The sequence below is a fragment of the Delphinapterus leucas genome, chromosome 1, assembly GCF_059928025.1.
Source record: "Delphinapterus leucas isolate spDelLeu-1000000601 "Yukka" chromosome 1, BTC_Dleu_Yukka2, whole genome shotgun sequence".
Classification (NCBI taxonomy): Eukaryota; Metazoa; Chordata; class Mammalia; order Artiodactyla; family Monodontidae; genus Delphinapterus; species Delphinapterus leucas.
The window spans coordinates 26843513-26858569 of record NC_143129.1 but is presented as its reverse complement, the minus strand read 5'-3'; the positions used below and the strand labels follow the sequence as shown (position 1 = coordinate 26858569).

The window sequence follows — 15057 nt, the reverse complement described above, 5'->3', positions numbered from 1 at the left end:
AGCCGACTGAACACATCCCCTGAGGGGCAGAGATGGAAACAAACCTGCATAGAACAAGTTCCTCTATTCTGACTGCTTCAGGGGGCTGGGGCTCATCTGACCTGGGGCTCTCTTGGTCAAGATGCAACTTATCTTAAGAAATGTAGCACAATTTCAGGTAATCACCTCTCTTCATCTGTGCTTTCCCTTCTGTGACACTAACATCACTGTCGCCTGACACAAGATGGTGCCCATGATTCCTGGGTGAATAGATGTAACCATGGAACAACTATACATTTTGGCTAATGTGGACAAAACATACCAATTTAGATATAAATGGGTCATTGGCTTCATGTAAAGTCTACCTGTGCAGACAGGTGGAATGCACTATTTAAATGCTTGGCGATTCATTTCTGAATGAAGCCTCACCAAAAATAGAAATTTTAATGTTGTTTAGTTACTGGAGCCCAACTGAAGTAGCTCTCTTAAAATCAGTGTTTGTTTGGAGCCATCAAAAGTCCTTTTTACTGAAAAACAAAGGCACCAGAATAAGGGTATCAGGTAAATACAACTGCCAGGGAGAAATGAAAGTTCTAGATAGTCCAAACTCTAAATCTCTGACTCACTGCTATGAGAGAGAGAGACAATAACTTTTCAAGCTGGGTATAAATGAAAAAATACAACTGTACTTTTTGAAAATACAAAATCCCAAATGGCTAACACTTATTAGATAGGTGAGTTTGTTGATTGTTCATACGGAATCTGAAAACATCTCATGTTTTTTGACAAAGTTAAACATGCTTGTTCCTGTATTTTTGGACTCCCTTTCTAAACTTCTGGATTTTACTTCCATTTCAAAGGAACAATTGAGGCACTGGTTTAATACAATATTTATTAAAGTGTTTTTATTAACAAACTTTCGCTAGAAAGTTCCGAGTGTGTTAATACAGCAGGCACGTTGGCTTCAATGTTTGGTATTTGACAGTCCACAGAACTGCACTTAACTCTCACAATCCCGCCACGATTTTGTGGATTGTTTGGGCAGGACCTATAACCAGCCTCCCCCATTAAATGGTTAAAGATGAACTGGGGTTCATTCTGACTTAAGTGTTCTGAGTTTACGATGACATCAGTCTGTGACAGGCCTGGCTCCACTTGCCTTTCTGCCTTGTCAGTCAGACTCACTGAACCGGAGTCCTTGTTTGCAGCCCCTCCACTGCCCTCCACGTTCCCGATGTCTCTGTTTTTACAGAGTCCCCTTTGGTGCGTCTCAGGAGCACAGCATGCTTTGTGTGAAGCTCCAGCGCTTCTGCAGACCAATGACGACGTCTCTGCCATCTTTGGAAGTTGCTCTTCTAGGCTCTGAAGACTGTGTACGCTGGTCTTACCGAGTTTTTCTTGGGCCTGAATGTGCTGACCCGGGTGGTGGAAAAAACTCCTGGGCAGAGAATTCTGCATTCCAGGAGGTTTCACTCTGCCCTGTAGGCAGGGACAGTGGTGGATGTGTGGGATGGGATGCACGAAGCCCTCGGGGGCTTGGTGTGCAGCCTTCAGAGGGGCCAGGCCGTTCTGGACATGCATGAAGCTGCTGGCAGTCGGAGCGCACTGGTGGCACAAGCAGTCACCCATCTGCTGGCAAGACGGCAGGCCATATTTCAAAGGCTGGTAGGCATTTGGGCAGCTACATCTCTGATTCAGAGAGAAGAAGTGACACATGGTGTGCTGTTCAAGACAGGGCTGCAACAAGGCAGAGCTGGCTTCATTTTTGGTGCTTTGGTTGAGTTCGCTATTGTAAGCTGCGTGTACAGGCATCCCTAACTTCTTTGCCTGGCTGGTGAAAAATTCAGAGCAGATGTGGGTCTCTTCATAAGTGGTCTTCTCGGAGGCCATACAGCTGTGGGCTGCCAGAGGTTCTAATTCGTAAAACTCATGCTCCATTTCAGCTTTTTGGCCCCTGGGATCTAAGTGATAAGCATTCACGGCGTGTGTCTTGCTTTGTCCCTTGTCACCAGGACTTGTCGACAAGGTGTGGGAGAAGGCACTGCACTGGAGTTTTTTAGGTAAAGGAATCTGACCACAGGTACCCTGCGGCCCAAGGCACCGGCACATGCACTGAAAAAAGAAGGTGGCGAAAGCCCAGCTGATACACATGATGAGCATCATGAAGGTGCCCAGCTGGGTGTAAGCCAGAACCGTGGAGGGCATCATCATGGCCCCAGCCACGAAGGTGGTGAGTGCGGCCATGGCAATGGCAGAGCCCATGCGACTCAGAGAGAAGATCACCTTCCCTTCTCGGTCGGCGTCCGGGGCCAAGCGGTAAGCAACCCCATAATGGACGGCAAAGTCTACAGACAGGCCGACCGCAACCGAAATAGTGACCGACTCCAAAACGTTTAGCTCCCAGCCCAGCAGGACGAGAGAACCAACGGTGACAAATATAGTTCCGGCGATCGAGATGATGGCATAAAGGCTTATGATGATGTTCCAAGTTGTGAGCAACATCACACTAAAGGCCACGGCCACCGAGAGCCCCATGGCGATGAGGGTGCCATCGGAGAGGCTGTCCTGGAGGTCATAGAACTCCAGGTTGCTGACAAACCAGCCGTGGCTGAGGCCCTCGGGTGCAGAACTCAGCTCGTTGGAAATCCACGCGTCCACCTCTTTATAAAACTGATGCATCTTTTCATAAGCCAGTGTGAAGAGGTAGGTGCTTTGGAACTCTAGCACGACTGCCCTGATGGTATCATTGATATCAAACCTCGGCCCTGGGGTTTTGCTATCCAAATGGTAGCCCGTACTCCTCTCCAGCTCCATGATGGCTCTCTTGATGCACAGTTCGAAAATCTCTTGCTTATAGGGGAAGCTCCAGTGGCTGCAGCACGGGTACAGGGTAGGCTCATCGCAGTCCTGGTTTTCCATCCACTGCTTGAAGGTCTCAATGAAGCAGCTGGTGAAGTCCTGCTCGTCAGTCTGGTGAAAGAATGTCTGATTTCTCAGTTTTTGACAGAACTGCAAAATCCAGACCTGGGAAGCTGGGCTGGCGATGTTAAAGCCGCTGTCCAAGGTCAGCTTCCCTTTGCTCTTAGGGTTTAGGGGGTTGCCATTGTCTTCTGGGGACACACCCCAGATGACCGTGATGGGCATGTGGAGCTCCTCTCCGTGGTGGACGCGCTCGAACATGAAAAGCTTTTTGTACTCGGCGTCGTAACGTTCAAAAGGGTGGGACGACCTGAACACCTGGAACTCAGACAGCTCCAAAGAGGGCAGCTTCATCTTTGGGTTTATGCAGACGATGTAGGCCCCGCCCACAGTTAAGGCCAGGAACCAGACCAGCCATAGGTAGCGAAACTTAATGACGAGGCACGGCAATACTTTTTCAAAAAAAATTCGAGACGCTTCCGAAATGGCAAAAAGGACTTTGTGGCACTTCTGACAGGCCACTGTCCAGCAGCTTTTGTTATCGTATATTTGCTGCTGGGGCTTCTTGAAGCAGCTGAATGTATTGAGAAGATACCGCTCGTGCAGGACAACCACGGCCGGAAGCCAGGTGACCATCAAAACGTAATTCACCAGTATAGCTGTCCCCGCGTATACCCCAAAGCACCTGATGGCTGTGATATTGCTCACGTAGTTAGCGTAAAAGGCAGCCGCTGTGGTAAAACTGGTGACGAACATGGAGAGGGCGGCGTGTTGCAGCGTGATGCTCACCGCCTCTGAGGTCTCCGCGTGAGGCTTGTCAAATTTGGTGTAGCTCCAGACATCACACAGGACAAAGGCATCATCCGCTCCGACGCCCACCAAAATAACGAGCGCGGTGAGGTTCATGAAAGGGAAAAATTCAAAGTTAAACACCACGCGGTAGAGAAAGTAGGACACAATCAAGGAGCTGATGATGGCAAACACGGTCATCAGAGTGATAAACATGGACTTGGTGTAGACACACATGACTGAAAGGACGATCACGATGGCGATGGCAGGATACACAGTATCCATCAGAAGATAATCCTGAAACAAAGTGTGTTTGATCCCAAACTCAATCCCGGTGATGGTGGTGACGCCGTCGGAAGCGTTCCAGTTTTCGAAGTTGTCCAAGTAAATGTTCATCATGCTCTCCCCTTTCTCTGTGGGCGAGAAGAGCATGCTGTACTTTAAAGCGGGTGTGTAGTCGGCTGTCTTTGGGGCCATAAAGTCTTTATCCACCAAGTAGTGGAGGATCTGGTACACAGCGTTGTACTTGGTACATTTCCGTGGCACGTTGGTGCACTTGAGCTGGTCCTTCCTCCGGGCCGCCATGTCCCAGCAGTCTGGCTCCAGGGTGCCGTTCTGGTAGTGTTTGGCGCAGGTCCGAAGTAGCTTCAAGGTATGAGAAACGTCTCGCTCGACGATTTTCTGGCAGGATGATCTGTTGTTCAGAATAGCGATGTAGTTCCCCAGCGTCCAGCTGGGGCAGCAGGAAGCAGCCGTGGTCCTCTGGCAGAGATCACCAAACCGGGGATGAGATCTGATCTGCAGAGACAGAGACACGCGGAAGAACTGACGTTTAAAATCAGTTCACAGAAAGGTCTGAACGACGGTGGCCTTGAGGGACAGGAAAGTTACAGAAGTTATAGAATCATCCTCTGAATTAGGTAGCAGTTTGAACACAAGGTGAGTTTTCCCCCCAAATCTGCTCTCTTCTGCTGCAGAAGGCTCACTAGGTTACTTCATTTTGAACAACAAACTCCAGTTTGGGGATGACATACAAGTGTGAAACAATTTCAATCAATGCCAGTTTGGTTTCAAAAAGGAGGTAAAATTAACACCTCTTTAGTAAACAAGCCTTTTCAAAGTCACTTTAAAAAGCAATAAAGTGGATAGGCTGTGAAGCTTATGTATGTATACCTATGGGATTAATTAAGAGAACAAGTGCCCAATTGATATATAAAACGAATTTGTGGCTTTGCCTAAAATTTCTGGTAATCAGCGTGAAATTTTTGGTGACAAAGTACTATATTTCAATCAACTTGGAGGCAAAGATGATAGTCTCTAGATAACTGTCAGACTCAAAAAAGTGATTCTGGTAATATCAGAAGCAGTGATGCCAAAGACGCATGAAAAACCTGGAATAAAATTGTTTCCTGATACATGACTAGAGCGGGAAAATGTTTCTAAATTAAAATTATATGTGTGTGTGTATATATATATATACACATATATATGATTTTAAATAAACATACACAAGTAATAAAATACTTCAATAGGAATTTAATTATTTCTTCCACATCTTTCAAAGTTTATTCAAGTTGGCTAACTCCCCCTTTTGGGGAACGTTCTGTTTTGGTAAACAGGGGTCTGCTGCATATTAGTAAGTATAACAATTCTGGATTTAATGTGGATAGTATTTCATTTAGAACACTATTCCTGGAGAAGGCTTTCCTCCTTATGGCTGTTCTTGTTACGGAAAATTGAAATTTGTTCCAATGTCAAAGCTGGCATTGCTAAGATTAGAGTGAAGCCTGCACAATCCCATCATCTTAAAAATCTGTAAGTTACAGATGGCCCCTCTTCCCTGAGGGTGAGAATAAGAGATATCGCCCTGCTCTTGAGCCTGTCCAGAGACTTCTCTGGAAGTGCCAGGGCTAAAGATGACCCACTCCTATCACTTTCCCTCATCTCTATTTACCAAAGGTTGTTCCAGGGAAGAAACTCCAAAGTTCAAGAAGGGCATGAGTATTCTTTTTTTCTAATAAGATTAAAACCACCCTTTCCCTTTTTATTAAAGTAGGCTTTATCAATCATGCGTTGAAATATTTTCTCAAAGTAGAAGAGAAGCTGGCACAATTCACCTCTGTAGAACTTAGACTTATCCAAGAACCAAGTTACTTGTAACTTGGCTGTGAAGACACTTTACTGGGACTTATTCTGCAGGGGCAAGGTGTAGATGAAAGGAGATTGGCCACGTATTGTGAATTGCTGAAGTTGGGTGACCTGCACATAGGGATTCATTCTACTATTGCCTCTGTTTGAAAATTTCCATAATAAAAAGTTGGGTTTTTGTTTTTTTTTTTTAAGATACTCTATTGGGGGTAAAGAAAAATGAGTCAAAGGGTTATTATACAAGTGTACTAAAATAATGTTGATTTTAACAAAGGTTTAATTTTTAAGCTCATTTTTAAAGAGCGATAATTACTTGACATTTCATAAAATAGGATAATTAATATTTAATTGTTTCTAGGTTAAAATATTCACATGTGCTAACTCAGGGGAAACTGAACCACCTAATAAATAATAGGAAACCCTGGAATAGCATATCTCAGATAACCAGGTTTACCCCACAAAGGAATAACAGGCAAGTCCCTGGGGTCAGCCCGGTGAACTGAAAGAAAGGTAACGCAACCCCAATGTCTGACAGTTTTCAGATGGAAGAAAATGAACTGTATCCATTACGAAACCCACTATCAGCTAGAAGGACCATATTTGTACTTGCTCAAATAACCAAAAGCCAAAGATAAAGGAGATAGGGTTGCCAGCTAAAACTGGAAACGAAAGCACAGAATTCTGTCCTTGAATAACCCTTTCAAAGAATTGCAGGGGTTTTCTATGTGTGTATCTGACCAAAGATTTAAAAGTTGGACATGACAAACACAGACCAAATACTACTTTGATGGCTGCTATCAAAAATAAATGCTAATGAGCCTCTGGAGGGCCAGTCCTCACATTCAAAGGTGATGGCTGATGTACAACCTTTGGAAAACAGTTTCTGAGGACTCTTTTACAGGGTAAGAAATAAGGACAGAGAGAAGACATTTATCCTGAGTTGGATGCCAGTGCCCTGAATCTAAAGGAATGGAGCTCAAGGATTGTCTAGGCTTTCAGGGAGTATGTCCCCATCCATCCATCCATCCATCCATCCATCCAGAAGGAAAAATATTTATTGAGCACCTATCAAGACAAATAAGGCAAAGTGGTCCTGCCCTCAAGTGGCTCACAGTGAGGCAGGGAAATCAGACAAGAAAACAAACCGTTACAATTCAACATGAGAAGCAGCATATTATGTGTAAGGGTCTATGTGAACCTGTGGACAGAGTGCCAAGGTCTGTAAGTGCGATGGGATAACGGCACAACTTAGTCATCTGGGACTGAGATAACTCAACACAGTCATATTTTATACTGTGGGGCTTGAAGAGCTTGGCAAGCAGGTGTATCTTTATGCAGAAGGCAGCTGCATCTTTGCCATATTCTTGGGAAAGGGGATTGACAGGAATGCTTTTGAAATCTTTGAAGTTTATAAAAATAAGGATGGAGTTAACGAGAGCAATTTCTTGCAACTCTTATGAGGAATGCCCTTTTCATTCTAGGTATTCACAAACAGGATTTTTAGGGATCATTTTGCTTATGTGGTGATAACACGTCTTTGCACACTTCCCTAGTTAGATAGTAGCAGGGGTGGAGTTGGCCTCAAATAAGAGTAAAGGAAGAGGAGAGAAAAAGAAGAAACCAGCAGAGTTTTAAATGATACCTTAACTTTCAAAACTAATGGCCAAGTTGGAGATATGTTAAGAAGCTAAGGAAAGAAAAAAGGGAAGAAAATTAAGCCCTTAATACCAGGTTCAGTCAACTGCTAGACACTCCTTTCCCACGTGACCAAGTTCCTCATGTACTAAAAGTTGAAGGGAGCCTAGAGAGGAAGAAGAAAGCAAGGGCTCCACAGCTCTCTTTAAAACAAGCATCAGGAAACACATTTCTGGGGTCCTCTAAGCGTGTGAGGGGGGCATTCCAGCTGTCCACAAAAGCTACCCGAGTAAAATGGGTCTTAGTCACCAAATCCCTTCTACAAGCTGATTCCTCTGAGCTCCAACATCTACACTATGCAAAGACTAAGAAATAGGGTAAAGGGCTTCCAGCAGAGTCAAGATTGGAGACACACACACTTCTTTGTTACTAATGACTCTGCCAGTGTGCCCCGTAGGAATGTCAAAGTGCAGAAAAAAGTAGTGAAGGAGATCAGGGGAGTCAACTGAGGCTCCTTTTGAAAGAGTCTAAAAAAAACCCCAAGCATTTCTGTGAGGAGGTAGACGAGCATCAGAAACAGAAGGTCTTCACTCTGGAAACCAGCGCCCGTCTGAACTATGAGTGTAAGTGGCATGTAATTTAAATGGGATCTGGAATTTGAACTCAACGTATTATCAACACAGGCAGGCGGCCACTGGAAGACCTGGTCTCGTGACATTACACTGATTACCAGATGCTTTCTGGAGTCAACCCACCAACAATTAAGCTCTTCTGCTCTGTACCATTTGGTGTGTGTCCCATTCAACTTGATAGTTGTTAATAACTAAGTGGTTAGGTACAATAGCTAGGATTTGAGGGGGGAAAAAAGGGAAAGACTGCCAAGTAGCCTCAGGACACATTTTGCTCAAACCGCCATAACAAATAAAAATCCTCAAAGGGTCTTGAGCTGGGAGACTCAGAAAAGTACAGTAATAATCTGAAATCTGAACTGTTGACCAATAGTTATTATTTAAGATATCACTGAATACATTATCTCTATGAGAAACATATGTTATTCTGGGTTCATAGCAGAGTTTGAGACTAGAATACAAGGGCATTTGCAACTGGCAAAAAAGTATTTAATTTAAAAAGTTAAAATTACAACCATGCTCCTTGAGGTAGTATTTGGGGGCCTTGATTCTCTTTATTCATTTATTGGTGTGGATCTACAATTGGCTTGACCATTCATTCAGATGTACGTGTCTTGGGTCTGTTCCTCGAATTTTCACAAGAGGATCACAAATTGTTAGTTCTTGCCAGGGATTACAGACTTGAACTCACAGCTATCCAATCCTTATTATGAGCCCAGTAGGAAAAAAAACTCAGACAAGCAGATATCTATTCTTTTCGATAGCCAAAATTTTGCAAATGCATCAAAACAGATAACTAGTGGGAACCTGCTGTATAGCACAGGGAGCTCAGCTTGGTGCTCTGTGATGACCTAGATGGTGGGGGAGAGGGGGAGGGAGGTCCAAGAGCGAGGGGATACATGTATACGTATAGCTGATTCACTTCATTGTACAGCAGAAACTAACACAACATTGTAAAGCAATTTTACTCCAATAAAAAAAAAAATGGTGTTATTCCAAGGTCACAGGTCCATTGTGAGAGAAGTAAAGTACCCAGGATAAAGCCTTGCACATAGCAAGTGCTCTACATATACACTACTTGAGAGTTAACTTTCTGTATGAGAAGGGTTGTAACCCACAACAAGAAGTATGTTCATAGCTTCTAAATAACCTACTGATAGCTGTAGAACAGAAGAAAATATGACAAATAAAAATTGACCACTGATGAAGAAACTTTGGGTTGTTTATAGATAGTTTGTGACTTTGGTCTATTTGGAGCTGCACAGAGACAAGATGTCACTCACAGAAAATCCCGATATCCTAATCAATGCAAAAGTTATTTTCAAAATATATAAAGAGCCTTTCAGAATGAAGAATAAAGTCAGGAGATCTGGGACCAACCAACTAGGTGACCTGGGTAAGCCACTCAGTTCTCAGAAGGTACTTATATCAGCACAATGAGATGCTGGTCTGTGGGTTATCTCAAAGAGCCCTTTCTACCTCCTGTTCCATTAAGAAACCCTGTTGATAGAACAGGTCATTGCACTGGATTGTCAGTCTAGCTCTCAGCAGGGCATGTGATTAGATTTTCAACTGACCAGTGATTTTACATTTTGGAATTATGCTAAGAACACGAGTTCCTTTTCTACCTGGTCACTGTGCTTGGGCAAGGCCATTAGTGACATCAGACAGCAGCTTCTACTTGGAGAAACTACCTCTGAACACATGAAACTGACAGCTCATCCAAGCTCGGTAGGTGACTTCACACTTTCTGGTGCTGTCTTCTGGCATCTTTCTGTCTTGTAAAGCAGCAAGGTGTTTAGAGTTCAGAACAATCTGGATTGGATTACTTTGGCCATTTCCATAGATAGTGTATTTATGCCCTTTGCTGTCCCCTTTCCTAGCCTGTGCCCTAAATTTTCCTTTGAGGTCATCGGCCCAAAGGACCCATTGATTGCCAGAAAGGTGAGCATTTCATTGCATAATTAAGATGCTGACAATCGCCTCAGGGGGAAAATGGAGTGAACAATGAAACTAGATTAGGAAGATAAAATACAACAAAAGAAGAAGAAGAAAAAAGGCTTAACTATTATCCTGAAAGGAAATAAGCTGTGAAATAATACAAAAGACTATCATGGACAAAAACTGAGTGGGAAAGAAAAAGAGTTCTTTATTAAGGAAGATGGTTTGTTTTAAAGGTGGGGAAGCAGAGACACTTTGATCCTGGGATCCGAAAGAATGCGAGGCCACTCTGCTGGTGTTTACTCCTCGGTAGGTAAGCCACTTGAGTGCTTTCATCTGATCAGGCACCAGGGTCAGCAGTAAAAGGAGTTTCAAAAGTATAACCTTATTCGTGCTAAACATATTTCAGTTTTACTTTACATACCCTTGAATTATCTACATTGCACATTGATTTAATTGCAGGTAAATTCCACAATGTCTCCCCTCCAGCTGAAGTAAACACTACTCTGGAATATCGGTCACCTGGTGATAGGAGAAAAAAGAAAAAGGTTTATAAATTATTCATTTATTTCAGAAGACTCAGCGTTCAGAAATAATTCAAACTGGGAAACCACCTGGGCAATTCATTAGCAGTAGGGAATCCTGTCTTTCATTAAACTCCAGGAGAAAAATGTAAAAAAATTTTAAAGAGTAACGCTATAATATTGCTTTAGCTCAAAGCCTTTGTCTACTCACTATATCTTAAAAATCATAGAAGTTATGTAACATATCTAGTTCTGATCAGACTGTAATTAGGAAGAGCAATCCATAGGAACTTTCAGCAGAAAATCAACAGAACGCCTCCCTCTTAATTTCACAACACGTCACCCCAATGGTATATAAAATCAAAGAATGATGCACCAGGGAGTATCAAGAACGGATTATAAGGATGTTCTCTTTGGCAGCTAACTAGAGAGCAAAGACGGCAAGTGATCAGCTTAAAAGCACTAAAAACAGTCAACTAAACACAGAACGCTGGCCAGGATCACAGACATACTCCTCATTCTGGTTGAGTGTTCAGAGTTCTAGAAAAAACATTTTGAAAATTATACTAATACAAAATATATTTCTGAATAAGGGAGGTTGTGTGATATCCTGGAAAGAGCATGGTCTTTAGAGTTAGAACTGGGTGTAACCAGGTTCTGTCATCTACTAGCTGGATGATCTTAGGCAACTAACAACTTTTCTGAGCCTCGGTTTGGTTCCTCACCTGTAAAATAAAGACAGCAACACCTTCCCAAATAGGTGTGAGAATTAAATGAGGTACTGAAAAAGGGGTGCTCAGTAAATACTGTTTCTGCTTCCTCAGCCATTAAAAAAATTAATATGAACCAACTGAAACGGAGTAGATTCGTTTTATATGATCTAAAATGCCTAATGGTGCTGACAAAGAAAATCAATTTGCAAATTTATCAATAAAGCTTTATTACGTGAAAAACTTCATGGTCACGAAGTTTTCTTTAGTAAACTCTTGTCTTCAAGACAAATAAAGACCCTGAGGTTTGACAAGATCTAGAAACATCAAAGACCCAATCAGGTCCTCTAGTGATCTAAGAAGAGAGGGAAAAAACAAATTTTAGAAGGAATTTCAACAACAACAACAAAAAGCTGAAACCAGAAGAGCTTCAATGTTAATATTCACTTAATCAGAAACTGGAGTTATTGCAATTCCTCATCCGTAACCATGAGGGCTAATCAATGACTTTCAAACTGACACATGTTTCCTTGAGGCCATGAACTCCTCCTTCCTGGCAGCTGCACAGAGACCAGGCTGACTCCAGGCTACAGCGAATTTTATTTCGTGAATTTGCTGCCAACATTTAGAGATCTGGTGATTCCACATTGAAATCTGGATTCCTGGCCTCCGGGAATTTCTTACAGTCTTTGGGCCCTCGTTTTGTTTTTTTTCAAGGTCACATTCTGCTGCATTCTCCTCCATCACCATCACTTCCTGCATTCTTAACCCAGCTCACTTTTCTCATTCATATATGAGCTAGGTCCCTGAGGCATTCAAGCTTTGGACCTCTGGACTTTATTTTGTTCATCTCGCTACCTGTAATGTCTAATGACAAGGCTGGCACAAGAAGGCTATTAATATAGGCTTTTTGAATGAATCAACAATGTAGATATAAATTTTTGATAATACTGTAGATTATGTCAGGGTTCAATCCAAAAAATGTACAAGGAATTTTTTAAATGCGTTGAGATTCGGGGCAAGGTCAAGAATTTTATTAGATTTATATCTTTCTTAAAACCGAATATAACTCAATCATCTCTCATTAATTTTTAATTTTAGGTAACTAAATTCAGATTAGTGGTTGACTGACCTAGAGAAGTAAAATTACAAGTTAATTAGGCAAAAACCCCTTTAAGCACGATAGAAACAGTGAAGCTGTGTGACCAGCCACCTACTCTTGACAGTCTAGGTTATCAATCATGTGCAATCCCAGGAAACTCTGAAAGGTTTGTCATCTACAAAGCCACTCACTTGGAACGTCACAGAAAAAGCTGTCCTTGTGGAAGTTCCAGTCAACTTCTCTTTTCTCTCTTTCGTAATGATCATCTGACCATCTGTCATCCCGATGGCTGAAATGGAACACAGTTTGATCTTCAAGCAAGTCCCCACTATTGCAAGGCTGAGAAGCCTACTGGTAACAATACAACCTCAAAGTCATGACCTATGAAGCGCTTGATATTGTCGGAAGGATGAACATAAGCAGCCAGCGTTAATTTTCTCACTTCTGAAAAAGGAAGAAAAACCCCAAACCCTCACTAATATACAACAAAATCTTAAAAGACAGTGACAATTTCAACAAATTCAGTGGCAAAGATTTTGAGCCACACATTTTAGATGTAATCTTTTTGCTCAGGCAATGTTTAAAACTGGAATTGTTAGCAGTGGTTTGTCTAAAAGTTAATAAATGATTACCTTTTGGCTTGTTCATCTGCATATTTAAAGGGGTAATTTGCTAATGTTGCTTTGTATCCTGTATTTTTCACCATGTTATTCCACGTGACCAGTCTCTGGCCTATTGCAGTCCCTCTTGGTTCAAAACCCTAAGGCAAAATATTACAAATTCCCATTAGTGTACTTCATTTTAGGCTAAGTATAGCTATAACAGCTTGGGAAGGCAATGTCAAGGTGATGTATAGCTTTCAACAGAAAATATACACGTTCCTCACAGCTACTCCAGAGGTGAACTGCATTAAGACAAGATGACTTGACATAATAATGATCACCTATTTACTGTGACAAACAGTTTGATTCTTTGGTATGTTACATGTCTCAGGAAAGAGGGAAAAAAAAACTTATCTGAAGCTTCTCTTCCAAATTCGTACCTGGCATTTATTTTTATGTTATAAAAAAATCATGGTCAAATTAAATTGTGTTATGCATGCAACAGTGTTTTACAAAGAGTTTGTCATTATCCTTGCTCATACTTTCCTCACTATTCCACTTCCGAGGGACATTTACTTGAAAACAGACCCTGCTATCTCTCAGTCATACTGAAATTCCTTTAACGTCTTTGGGAGAAAAGGTGACATTCAGTCTTCAAGACTTTTTGAAGACGTTTTTACAGTCTGCAGATTCTCCAATTTTCTGCTTTTTAGTTTAAACATGGAGACCAAGGAGCAAATTTCCAGATTTTTGATGGTGAGCAAGTTACCTGACCCCTTTTAAGAACCTGAGAATACAGACATGTCTCTACTTTTCAGAAAGAGAATTGTATACCTACTGATGGCTTGAGAAGGTTTTTAAAACAGATGGGATACTAAATAACATAATGCAACATGTTTTAAAATACTTAATCTTTTGAGATGATTGAGGGCTAAAGAAAATAAACAGATTCTACTGGTGCAGTTCTCCTTACCAGCAATGGATCAGAGAAATCAGGAAGCTCTGGCACTAATACTCCAACCAAGGCACAGACCACGATGAACACAGTGCACATGCCCAAGACAACCACAGGCCAGTCTGCTATCAGGGCTGCATAACTACAAAAGCAGAGAGAGATCACAAAGAAAGCCTCTTAGAAGCAGAGTAAAGTTTTTTTGCTACCTAAGAGAGCAATTTGTTAAATCTTCCTATTTCAGACCTAGCACAGGTATTTATCAGTAAAAGATCTCATGAGATTATAAGCATTTATGCATAATTGTGGTATAAAATTGGAAGATCACTGTCCTCTCATTGTTTGTGATAAAGTAGCAGTGGTCAGCTGCTACAGGCTATTGAGAGTAAGAATAATGTCCATTCCTGACAAATAACATTTCACTGCTACATCTGTGCCTGGGAAAAAGCTCTTAAATCTACACTTTCTAAGTGGAAAGAAATATATTTCAACAGAGGCTCCATCCTCCTTGCAGTCTCTTTCAGAACTTTTGTTTCTCCAGTTATTCCTTTCTCCCTACTTTTACTCCATCAGTTCTTGAAAAAGAGCTCAGCCCATAAACAGGTTCAGGTAGTGTAAGTCATAAGAACAACCAAACCAAACTGAAACCTCCCCATAAACCTATTAACCTTCCATTTTAACCTAAAACTAAAATGAACTTATCCACTAGATTGTGAGCTCCATGAGGGCAGAGACTATTGATTGACTGACTGGTTGATTTAGTGTAGTATCAGTGCCTAGAACAGTGCCTTTTAAAAGGTGCTTGGTAACTATCTATTGATTAGATGAATGAACACCCATGTATGTACCTATCCTCCCTTTACTCTCTAATCACCACAGCCTGGCTTTAGTTTCTTACTACGCCTCAGAAACTCCTCTCTGTTACCAAATCCCACCATTAAGCCATTTCTTCCAACACCCTTCCCACACCCTCATTCACCACCTTCCACTGAAATATCTGTTTATGGGCCCTTCCATAAGGTCCTGGACCATGCCTTCCTAACCTGATGCTTTCAGATCTCAATAAGAACTGAGTGCTCCATAGAAGTTGACCAGACTGAACTTTTCTAAAATTCAAAATGTATTCT

General features: G+C 41.9%; 1 protein-coding gene across 1 annotated transcript in view; it reads right to left on the bottom strand.

Moving 5' to 3' along the window:
* Positions 1 to 558: 558 nt before the first annotated feature.
* DISP1 (dispatched RND transporter family member 1) overlaps positions 559 to 15057 on the bottom strand; it is a 52452-nt gene continuing 37953 nt past the window's right edge. Inside the window, exons 3-7 of the mRNA XM_022579281.2 lie at positions 13952 to 14075; positions 13009 to 13136; positions 12568 to 12665; positions 10465 to 10562; positions 559 to 4485 (exon numbers count right to left, since the gene is read on the bottom strand). Coding sequence (XP_022434989.1) covers positions 874 to 4485; positions 10465 to 10562; positions 12568 to 12665; positions 13009 to 13136; positions 13952 to 14075 — 4060 coding nt within the window. The 3' untranslated portion in view covers positions 559 to 873. The remainder of the gene's footprint in view (positions 4486 to 10464; positions 10563 to 12567; positions 12666 to 13008; positions 13137 to 13951; positions 14076 to 15057) is intronic.